Raw genomic sequence first — 12,574 nt, 5'->3', positions numbered from 1 at the left:
GTTTTCCTTTGATAACATCTTTATTTTTCCTTGATTTATGAAGGCAAGTTCTGTTGGCCACAGAATTTGAGGTTGACAGTTGTTTTCTTTTAGCTCTTGAAAAAATATTGTATCACTTCCTCTGGCACCATGGTTTTTAGAAAGAAATCTGTTGTTTCCTTTTAGGTGATGTGTCATTTTTCTGGTATTTTTGAGATTCTTTGTCTTTAGTTTTTACCAGTTTCATTATGATGGTGTTGGTGTCGATTCTTTGGGTTTATTTTTTTTGAAGTTTGTACATCTTCTTGAATGTGTAGATTTATGTTGTTTGTTAAATTTGGGGATTTTGGGTCATTATCTCTTTGAATATTTTTTGAGTCTACATTCTGTCTCTTCTCTTTCTGAACTTTGATTTTATGAATCTTAGATCTTTTGAGGAACCCACAGGTTCTTAAAGCTTTCTTCATTTTTTTTTTTCTGTTTTCTTCTTGTTGAGTAAATTCTCTTGATTTGTTCTCAAATTCAATAATGTTATGTTTGGTTGTCTATATTATTGTGCCCGTCCACTTCTATTGTGGGATTCCCTTGTGACTCAGCTGATAAAGAATCTGCCTGCAATGCGAGAGACCGGGGTTCGATCCCTGTGTTGGGAAGATCCCCTGAAGGAGGGAAAGGCTACCCACTATAGTATTCCGGCATGGAGAATTGTCCATGGAGTCGCAAAGAATTGACACAACTGAGCTACTTTCACTTTCCACTTTTTTGCTGGGGTTTTCTATTTTTTCATCTGTTTCAAGAGAATTGGTAATTAACTTTATGAAGCAGTTTTATGTTGACTACTTTAAAATGTTCTGTCAGATAATTTCAACAGCTGAATCACCTCTGTGTTATTGTCTGTTGGTAGTCTTTTCTCAAGTAAATTGTGATTTTCCTGGTCTTTGGTATGACCAGTGGTTTTCACCTGTGCCCTGGATATTTTTTAATACTATGTTAGGAAACTCATGACCTTTTAAAAACCTCAGTAGCAGGCAACTGCCCAGTTTAGGTTTAGCATGTGGGTTTTGCTGGCTCTTCAGGCTCAGCTGGCACCCTCACTGTGGGAATCCAGGCCCAGTGCTGTTGATCGCTGTGAGGTGTGGAAAATCACACTTTTCTCACCCCCTCTCCCCGTCTCCCTCCAGGTCTATTCCTCATGGCTTCAGGGCTGTCTAGCACTTAGTGTGGCATGTATGGAAGATAAAAATGGGAGAATTGTTTCAGATCACATTTTTAGGTATGATGTTGAAAGATGTTAACTGCTGTCTCTTCTGTTCATGATGAGAGTAGTGTTCAGTTTTGATCCACATTCTGGTACTGTGCTAGGACCTTACAGATTTAGCTATTAAACAGTCTTTATTTGATTGTTGGCTTATATAAATATAGTCCTATCGTTTGGAGTTTGAGTAAGCTCTGGGACTTGGTGATGGACAGGGAAGCCTGGCATGATGCAGTCCATGGAGTTGCAAAGAGTCAGATGCGACAGCGACTAAACTGACTGATCCTTTGTCAAATCATTGGCCATGCAATTTTATCTTTGAAAAAAGTCAATGTTAAGTAAATATATGTTACATATGAATATATTATTCTCTTTGAAAGAAATATTAAAATTCTGGTTAAGACCAGAATTTCCTTTGACCACTACCTTTAATTCTAGTCCCTTCTGTGTAAGTAAGCACACTTAGAAGTTGGGTGTGTATCCTTATAGACATTTCTAGACATTTATATATAAAAATTAAACCAGTAGAAATTTTCTTGCATTGTATTACTTTGCATATGTGTTTTAAATTTTTTCTAATAAAATATATCCTACTATATTATTATCTAATTATTAATAAAATATATTTTATCATTATATATTTTCTACTTTTCCCTCACCCAGCAGAATGTCTTACATGCCTTTCCACTTTAGCATGCATGTATCTTTTTTCTTTTAAACATTGGCATAATGAATATGTTTGCTGCTTTAAGCAGATAGGGCTGATCCCAAGAAATAGAATTGCTAGGTCACAGGGACATTAATGTTTTAAATTTTAAAAGATGGTGCCCATTTGTCCATCCAGATAGCTGTACCAGTTTGTATTCCCACCAGTTGTATGTGCAAGTATCTATTTCTTATCACTTTCACCAACCCTGGATATTATTAAACTTAAAATTTTTTGTCAACCTAGATAAAGACATGCTATCTCATTTTTAAGTTTTTCCTGGTTACTGGTGAGATACAGTATCTTTTCCTATGCTTTTGTTCTTCAGTTATTTTGGGGGAATAGTATATGTTTTACTTACACTGTTAAATTTGGCTGTATTAAGATATGGGAAGCGTCGGAATGTTGACATCACTTTTATTTTGATAATTTTCATGCTTTCTGAGTTTTTAACTATTTGTTAATAAGGATCCCAGCAGCTGAGGAGTTCTTTGTTTACTCTCCATTATATTTCTATAATGAACTTCTGTTTTAGAGAGAGTTGCCATAGTTCTGGCACAGCACTCCTAGGAGGCAAGGTTATTTTCCAGGATTCAGTGTGTTGAACCAGCTGGATGGTTTGTTATCTTATGATGACCTTCATTACTTTCTTGGCAAGATACGGACTATGCAAAATAACATTCATTTCACTTTGTGAACAATATGGCTGCTAAAAGAGGCATCCTTTAGCTAGACTTTTGGAACACTAAAATGGTTAGTAAAATAACACTTTTTTAAAGATCTTGGATACTTGGTTGAAAATTTCTGTGGCTGGGTGATGGTGGAGTGTTTCTGCTTAAATGGGATACATTTCTTAGCCACTGATTCCCTGGGTAAATCTGCAAACTTGAATCAAACTGTCCTGTAATTGCAATTGTGTTTAAAAGGGAGAGGAAAAAAGAGGTAGTTAAATCTTAACTTAGTGCATTTTCTTTCACCTGATAGTTTGGTAGAATTTAGTTCCATTAGTATCGACAGTCATATCTGAGCAATTAATGTTTAACCAGTGCCTTCCTTTTTTCTGTATGTATAGCGTCATTCTAATCTCTGGCTTTGTATCAACATTATAAAAGAAAGATTAAAATTAGGAAATGAAAGCCCTATTAGAAAATTCAGTAGTTTTTCTTAGGCATGCATTTTTTTTTTCTGTTTTAAAAATATTTGAGTAATTTTGTTCATCAGTGTGTTGAAACTTCACATAGCTTTCATTTTCCCTCTGGGAACAAGACTGAGTCAGTACAGTTTACATGTATAATTAAGACATAAGCCTCTTACTTAAGGATTTAAATAGGTACTTTTAAAAATAAATACCGTGTAAATATAAATGCCATTAATGAATTTCTTTGTGTTCTTTTCAGATGTTAGTTTTGTGTTTTCTGCATAACTCTTCATCAACTTCCTTCAGCTTTTAAATCTTCATTATATTTCAGTACTAGATTTTTAAGACCATATGGATTTCCCAGGTGGTGCTAGTGGTAAAGAATCCCCTGCAGTGCAGGAGACATAAGAGACAACGGTTCAGTCCTTGGGTCGGGAAGGTCCCCTGGAGGAGGGCATGGCAACCCACTCCAGTATTCTTGCCTAGAAAATCCCATGGACAGAGAAGTCTGGTGGGCTGTAGTCCATAGCGTCACAAAGATTTGGGAGGACTGAAGTGACTTAGCACGTACACACATGGGCTATTATAGCTGAAGAGAAAACAGAAGCTGATTTGACATTATAAATTAGTAAATAATACTAATTTTAGAAATACAGGAAATTACATTTTTAAAAAATATTTTTTTTTCCAGTTCATCCAGAGCAGCTTCCTCCGAGGCCATGGATTACATTAAAAGAACGAGACCAAATTCTGCCATCAGGTAAAACAGTTTTTCTTATTCTTTCTTGACTTTTTTCAGGTACACTTGAAATGCCATTTGGGCTTTGTGATGAAATTAACCTTCAAATTAGGCCTTTGTTTTACCTCCCCTGAGTTTAGATGAGTTTAGAAATACTGATGGGTAGAGTTAAAGTCCACCCTGAGGCTTATGTACAAGAATCTCATATCTTTCACAATGATGGGCTCTTGGTTTGAAAATTACTTCTTATAATAGAGCTTTCCAAATGGCATCTTCACATAAGGTTTGGTGATTTAAGAAAAATGAGGAGTAATGAATTTTCTTCTGAAAAATTTCAAACTACTTAGATTTATCTTTCTTTAGTGGGTAGACTGATAACTCTTGTAGAGGGATAATTTATACTGAATCAAATTTACTATATTGGAAACAGAATATGATACCAGGGCAGGGGCATAGAAATGGTATAAGGTGAAGATTTGAGCAGTTTAATTACAGGATTCAGCATTTCTTGAACTGCAGTAAATGTAGAAAATATAAACCTTTATCTTTTTGTGCAGACCAATGATAATTTGACATTTATAGTCTTCTTACTGTTTATTAGACATTTTATAGTTCGGAATTCTGCTTAAAATAAGTTGTTATTAATATTCCTCTTACAAGTCATAGTTTTTATGATACCTAATTTTATTTTGAAGGTGAAAATTTTCCTGTTTTAATATGAAGTAACCAAATGCTGATACTTAATTTTGGGGACGTTCAATTGTTAAAAGGGTGATTTATAGCCCCAAAACTATAATGGTAATTAAACTATGTAAGAATTAATCCTAGGTGGTGAAAGAGGTACCAGTATACATAATGACCACCAGTCAGATCCCCAGGAGACCTCTGAACTAAGTTTCTCATAATATCTTCCTATCATCTGACGCTGAATCAACTTCAGTTGAGCGTTACTTCATTTCTTGTATTCCTTACCATTGATTCTCACCCATACCTGCCCATTGTAATTACCTGGGACGCTTTTTTAAAATATTAATGCCCAAATCCTAACATAAATTAGTCTGGAATGATAAACATTTTTTTTTTAAAGTTCTATAACATGATTCTAATGGATAGATAGGATAGAAAATTAGTGATAAAAATCAGGTATTTTCAAACTGGTGTGCTTCTGCATAGAATCACCTTAGGATTTTGTTAAATTGCAGATTCCAATTCAGTAAGTCTTTGTGAAGCCAGAAATTTCTGCATTTCTGAGTTCCAAGGTGATAACTGATGCTGCTGCTTCCTAGAGCACACTTTTGAGCAGCAGTGGATACAAGCTGTGTTTTCCTGTTAGTTTACTTGTAGTCCTTTTACTGGCTTCCTTGGTGCCTCAGTGGTGAAGAACCCACCTGCCAATGCAGGAGATGCAGGTTTGATCTGTGGGTCAGGACGATCTTCTGGAGTAGAAAATGGCAGCCCACTGCAGTATTCTTGCCTGGGAAATCCCACGGACAGAGGAGGCTGGCGGGCTACAGTCCATGGGGTCGCAAAGAGTCAGACGTGACTTAGCAACTGAGCATGCACACAGTCCCTTTACAGTTTAAGGGAATTTTAAAATGAGAATTAAAAATTTAAAAATTTAAAAATGAGCATTTGATTTGGTTAAAAAGGTTTCTCTTATAACTAAACTTTGTTAGTCTGTGTTCTTCTGGCTCAGCAGTGAGAGAAGTAAGAGACTCAAAAAAGTACTAAGTATGAATATTTTGTTAATGAAAGGTAATGAAAGCCTTTTAAAGAGAAAAAAATTAAAATTTACTTTTGTAATTTATTTTTATTCCATTTATAGAGAAAAGTTTTGCTCAGCAAATTAGGTGTCAAAAAGTTAGTATTGATTTAAAATTAGATTATTTTTGGCCATACCGCATGACTGGCAGGATCTTAGTTACCTGACCAGGGATTGAGCCTGTGCTCCCAGCATTGGAAGTGCAGAGTCCTAACCACTGAGCAACCAGTGAATTCCCTAAAACTTGAATTTTTATTTATTAAAATACCCTTAAAAACAATCTCAGATATGAGCTATAACTCTGATTCTGGTAAAAGAACTTTGGTATGGTGGATGGACTCTGGTGAAGTTTTTTATATAGTTTAACAGAATCTTGCTCAAGGCTTTTCACAGTGGTGATATTTGAGTTATGTTTGTGTGGCATGTATGATTGTGTAGGTGTACATGTGATACTGCTTTAGAAAAGGTTGCCTAATTTTCTCCCTTTTGTCTTGTTTTTTTCTCCCACTTCTTAGCATCATTCACGGTTATGTGTTACAATGTGTTATGTGATAAATATGCCACCCGGCAGCTATATGGCTATTGCCCATCCTGGGCATTAAACTGGGAATACAGGAAAAAGGGAATTATGGAAGAAATTGTTAACTGTGACGCAGATATCATTAGTCTTCAGGTAACACTATAGAGATTGAATTGTCTGTAACTTAAAGGTGAATCTAAAAATTATAAAAGATCTTACTTTTGGGAGAGATTTTGTGTTTGAAGAAAAACCCAAAGGAATTATTTTCTCTCTTCTTAAGAAAAAAGGATATTTCCACAGTGAAACAGTTTTGTATAAGCCATAAACTTATACTCATTTACTGATTGCTTAAGTGAAAATAATTTCACCACGTTATTCATGTTAATTCGTGTTATGAACAAATCATTGGTATTGCTGAAAGAGAAAACTACTGAAGATTGAATCTTTAAGAAATATAAATTTAATTTATAATGGGATCTGTAAAAAAAAATTACTTGTCTACCATTGTTCCTCAGTGATATACATATAAAAATATTGTACTATAAATCATGCATTTTTGCCTTATTTTTAAAAGCAACCTCAGAAATTTAGATACTTGATTGAATTTAACTGGCAAAGCACCTTTTGATTGAAATAGTGTTTTACTGCTTTTCAGTGCTCAGCTAATGAATGGCCAAGAAGTTTTTAGTTTTTAGTACATTTTTTCTTAGCAGTTTTCAAGTCATATTAAATTCTTTAAGGTACTTTAAAATTTTAAGTGTTATAATTTCACACCTCCTTTTCTGCATAGCTTAAGAATAAAGTCATTACTTTAATAATAAATTTTTTTGTGTTAGAGTAGCTTTATTATTTACTTATATTTGTGTTATTATCCATGATTCATTTGACTCTGGAAAATAAGGAAGTAGTAGAAGTCTTCAAAGGCTAAATTTTCTTTTAAACACTGAGAACTGACACAAAATGAGGGGAGGAGGAGGCCAATATGGGCTTAGCAGGTGGTGCTAGTGGTAAAGAACCCAAATGCCAGTGCAGGAGACAGGAGACACGGGTTCCATCTGTGGGTCAGGAAGGTCCCCTGGAGGAGGGAATGGCAACCTGCTCCAGTATTCTTGCTTGGAGAATGCTATGGACAGAGGAGCCTAGCAGGCTACAGTCCATAGGATTGCAAAGAATCTGACACAACTGAAGCTGCTTAGCATACATGGAGACAAATAAGCATAGGCTTATGTTATTTAATTTTCTTGCTTTTGATTCAGTATTTATAGTAATAACAGCCTCACACTCTTCCTTAGTATAGTATGAAGCATAGAAGCATCATAATTTTAAAAGTTATTATAAAAGTAATACTATGTTATAAAGTGTTCATTCCAGAGAAGTTCAAAATATGAAAAGAATATAAATAATAATAGAGTAAAACATCTAATCCTGTACCCCAAAGAAAGTTGCATTAACTCCAGGGTTAAAACTTCTGGAGTATTTCTTATATTCTTTTTAAAACATTCACTTGCCTATTTATTTATAGGTATGTTTTCAAAATAGAGATCACACTATTAATATATTTTGTTTCTTGCTTATTGCATTTAATATACATTTTATGCATTACTGAAATTTCTCAAAGCCAATTGTATGAATATATGCTAATTGATTTAGCATTTTCCCTGCTGTTGGACATTAAGGCTATTTGTTTTCATTGTTACAATATCACGTTTTTATAAACATTGGCACACATAAATCATTATCTTCACGCTTGATTATTTCATTTGGAAAGATTTCTTAAAAGTATGTTATGGGTCAAGTAATAAATTAGTCTAACTTAATAACTGCCAAATTAACACAGACCATTGGATTATTGGTATTCAGGTAACTAAAAATTCCTTTAAGTAGGATTTTTTTGTTGATAGATCTTAAACTTCTCAGTTTTAACTATCATTCCTTTCCACCACAGTTGAGAAATACAAAATATTTTTAAAAAATTACCTCCTAATGTAAAAATTTCAATTCCCTACTGCTTAATCTGTAATATGACCAACTTTCATATTTTGTATTTCAATTTTGTTCAATTACCAGTTGAGGAAGTGAAGTACAGTAGTTGTTGTTCAGTCACTAAGTTGTGTCCCACTCTTTGTGACTGCACAGACTGCAGCATGTCAGGCTTCCGTGATGAACTCGAAATTGGAAGTTAAGAGATTTGGGACCAACTAACTACCTGTGTAAACCTGAGAAAATCATATTATTTTTTTATTCTTTTAGGCTTTACAAAGCTGCCATTGTCAAATGGTAGCTGTTATCAATAAGGCAAGGTAGTTAGCTAATGTTTGTTAAGTGAAGTGTTTAACTTAGTCGCACTTCACTCACAGTGTTGCACAGTTTTACATCTTAGTTTTCCTCTATCATGTCGGTGATAATGTATCTTCCATCTCAGGAAGTGGAAACAGAGCAATACTTCACTCTCTTTCTGCCAGCATTGAAGGAGCGTGGATATGATGGATTTTTTTCTCCAAAGTCACGTGCCAAAATCATGTCTGAGCAGGAGAGAAAGCATGTGGACGGTTGTGCAATATTCTTCAAAACAGAAAAGTGAGTTACGGAAACAAAGCGTACCACACATTTGAAATTGTCTTTGGTTTGACCCTAAAATAGACAAAAAGCTAAAAAACAGTTAAAACTATTGGTAAGATTTTATTTCTTAGGGTGTGTATTAGAAATTAGAATGTTTATCATATTCTTTATGCTTTTTTACCAAATTGCACTAAAAGTATTAAAAGGAGTATATACTTAAATATGATTTATCATAATTTTATATATATTTCCATGAAGTAAAATATTAGTTTTGGTGTAAAAAAGAAAGTAGTACTCTTTAAGATTGGAACTAAGTTATCTGAAGTTTCTTTCAGTGATTTGTTTTCTTTTGTTGTTATTGTGTCTGACTCTTTGTGAGCCTATGGACTACAGCATGCCAGGCTTCCCTGTCCTTCACTATCTTCTGGAGTTTGCTCAAACTCATGTCCATTGAGTCAGTGATGCCATCCAACCATGTCATCTGTCACCTCACCCACTTCTCCTCCTGCCCTCAGTCTTTCCCAGCATCAGGGTCTTTTCCAGTGAGTCACCTGTTAGCATCAGGTGGCCAAGTATTGGAGCTTCAGCTTCAGCATCAGTCCTTCCAATGAATATTCAGGGTTGATTTCCTTTAGGATTGACTGGTTTGATCTCCTTGCAGTCCAAGGGACTCTCAAAAGAGTCTTCTCCAGCACCACAATTCGAAAGCATCAGTTCTGTAGCACTCAGCCTTCTTTATGGTCCAGCTGTCACATCCATACATGACTACTGGAAAAACCATAGCTTTGACTAGACAGACCTTTGTCAGAAAGGTGATGTCTCTGCTTTTTAATGCACTGTCTAGGTTTATTATAGCTTTTTTCAAGGAGCCAAGTGTGTTTTAATTTCATGGCTGCAGTCACCATCCTCAGTGATTTTGGAGCCCAGTAAAATAAAATCTGTCACTTCTTCCACTTTTTCCCCTTCTCTTTGCCATGAAGTGATGGGACCAGATGCCATGATCTTAGTTTTTTGAATGTTGAGTTTTAAGCCAGCTTTTAGTTGGCCCTTTGCAGAATCATTCGTTTATCAACTTTTCATCTTTTCCAGTTAATATTGTGTATGTTTATTTCCTGTTTTATGAAAAGTCGCTCAGTTATGTCCAACTCTATGGACCTCATGGATTGCAGCCTGCCAGGCTCCTCTGTCCATGGAATTCTCCAGGCAAGAATACTGTAGTGGGTAGCTGTTCCCTTCTCCAGGGGATCTTCCCAACCCAGGAATTGAACCTGGGTCTCCTGCATTGCAGGTGAATTCTTTACTGTCTGAGTCAACAGGAAAGCTTAGTCACTTTCTTATTCACTAAATGTTTACTGAGCATTTGCTTTATGATGAGTGCTGTGCTAGTCACTATAGACCCAATAATACATGGTTTCTGATTCTACTCAGAGCTTCAGTAGGAAAAGGAAGGAGTATAGTATGGTATATATGTGTTACAGTATAGTATGGTATATATGTGTCACAGTATAGTATGGTATATATATGTTAGAGATATGCCTCGATAGATAAGGGAAGGTGAAGAGAAGCACAGAGCTTACAGAGGTAGGGAGTTAAAGGATTGATTGAGACAAAACAATGGAAAGTGGTCATGACCTGAAATGGAACACAGAAAACATGACCTTTTTGTTTTTTCAGGGCTATAATGTAGTTGATGAAAGTATGGTCAAAGATAAACCTATTATGACTGCTTATTAAAATATGTGGACAATCTTGTAGAGGCCTTTGTGCTTTAATATTCTTGAGTTTAAAATGGAAAAAAGTATATATTCAGAGGTAGTTACAAGAATTAAATGAGGTAATGGATGGAGAGGTACTTAGTGTCCCAGAAATATTTTTATTATTGTCATATTTCTCTTTCTGTAATCCTTTGCAATTTTAGTATTTCTCTCTTACTAGGTTTATGATGCTCTGTGCATTGAATTTAGGAATTGCATTTCTGACTTGAGGGTTCAAAACTGTAACAAGCTTAGAAGGCTATGTCTGTTTCTGTTTCTTTTTTTTGGTTTGGAATTATGAAGAGTTATTATATTACTCTCTGTTTCATTCTTTTATTTATCATTTTATTGAAATATAGTTGATTTACAATGTATTAATTTTTGCTATACAGTAAAGTGATTCCATTATACATATATACATTCCTTTTTAATATTCTTTTTCATTGTGGTTTATCACAAGATACTGAATATAGTTCCCTGTACTGTACAGTAGGACCTTGTTGTTTATCCATTAGTTTGCATCTGCTAACCCCAAACTCCCAGTCCATCCACCCTCCACCTCCCCTCCCTTTTCCACTTGGCAACCACAGATCTCTTCCCTGTGTCTATAGGTCTGTTTCTGTTTCATAGATAGGTTTGTTTTTGTCGCATTTTAGATTCCACATATAAGTGATATCATATGGTATTTTTCATTCTCTTTTTGACTGACTTGATTTAGTGTGATGAGGTCTGAGTCCATCCATGTTGCTGCACATGGTCGTGTTTCATAGAATGCTATCTTTTGACTAGCTGACTGAGTGACTAGATGGTTAGAGGCAGATTCTTTTGGTTATCTTCTTGAGGAAAAGAGAGAAGTATATTTTTGCCTCATAAAGGCTGCCAGTTTTACAGTAGACAATTTGAAAGCACCTCCAGCCTTCAGAAGACTGGAATGTATGGAGTGAGATAGAGGTGGTATTATATAGTTAATAACTTGGGTTTGATACATTAGATAAGAAATCATCTACTAATAGAATAGGCACATAAACACTTGTGACTGTTTTCCTGTTATAACAAAGCATTTCAATGTCTCTATTAATATAGGCCTATTTATTACCAGCATGACTTCTTGTTTTGAGTAATAAATTAAGTGAATTTGAAAGCTGTTTGAGTCACTTCTCATTTATTTGTCCTACCCTCATATCTTTTCTGTGAATTTTTAATAGAGATTTTTCATTTGTTTAATAATTTGTTTAATAACTACAGCCCTGTAGTATTTGAGGTCAGAATATGCTGTATACTCTTCTAGTGGGTTGATGTGATATCTTTTTTTTTAAGAACAGATTTTAGCCTAACAATAGCTATTACTTTGTAGTATTTGCATGTCACCCTTTTTCTTTTATTCACACTATCTTAATTTTTAAAGCAATCCTCTGAGTTAGGAATACAACTGTTTCCTCGTTCTTACAGATGAGGAAACCAAGACATGGAAAGTACCTGGCTTCACAGCAAGTGCTTTTAACCACTGTACTAAACTGACTCTTTAGACTTCTTTTATATGTATACAATTTGTATATTTTTAAAATTGAAATATAGTTGATTTTCAGTGTTATGTTAGTTTTAGGTATGTAGTAGAGTGATTCTTTTTTACATATATATATCCTTTTTCAAATTCTTTTCTCATATAGGTTATTAGAAAATATTGAGTATAGTTCCCTGTGCTGTACACTAGGTCCTTGTTGTTTAGGCTTATTTCAGCTTCTGATATCACTTGTACCTCTTAAAAGGTTATCTCATTTGGAGAAATTACCTTGAATTTCATATTTGTTACCTGTATTCACACACAAATTTCCTTGAAACATCATACTTTAAAAAGATTACTGATAACACTGATGGGATGTGATGAGATGTAACATCAGCTCGTTTTTCCATTTGCCATTGTTTCTTTCTGAAGAATGATATTATCATTTTTCATTCCTTTCACAGTTTTGAGAGGGAAATCTAAAATGCCTTCGTAGTTTATTAGAGGTAATTAAGGTTTTGAACTAACAGTTATAACTGTTATTTAGGAAACTTTAGACAACTATTTGAAAACAGACTTGAATTATTTAAAATGCTGTGAATTCTTTTCACTTTGAAGTATTTTGTAAAACACACATATGCATAGAGGCATGTATTTTGTC

The 12,574-nt window shown here is 34.6% G+C and overlaps 1 protein-coding gene across 7 annotated transcripts in view; it reads left to right on the top strand.

Moving 5' to 3' along the window:
• Nucleotides 1–12,574, top strand: part of CNOT6L (CCR4-NOT transcription complex subunit 6 like) — a 117,207-nt gene that overhangs the window by 77,301 nt on the left and 27,332 nt on the right. For all 7 annotated transcript variants that reach the window (XM_015096574.4, XM_012180231.4, XM_004009932.5 and 4 more), the window contains 3 exons: nt 3,770–3,838; nt 6,095–6,252; nt 8,522–8,676. In XM_015096574.4, coding sequence (XP_014952060.1) covers nt 3,770–3,838; nt 6,095–6,252; nt 8,522–8,676 — 382 coding nt within the window. The remainder of the gene's footprint in view (nt 1–3,769; nt 3,839–6,094; nt 6,253–8,521; nt 8,677–12,574) is intronic.

The sequence above is a fragment of the Ovis aries genome, chromosome 6, assembly GCF_016772045.2.
Source record: "Ovis aries strain OAR_USU_Benz2616 breed Rambouillet chromosome 6, ARS-UI_Ramb_v3.0, whole genome shotgun sequence".
NCBI lineage: Eukaryota > Metazoa > Chordata > Mammalia > Artiodactyla > Bovidae > Ovis > Ovis aries.
The sequence above is the reverse complement of the archived record's forward strand: the minus strand, read 5'-3'. Positions and strand labels throughout refer to the sequence as shown.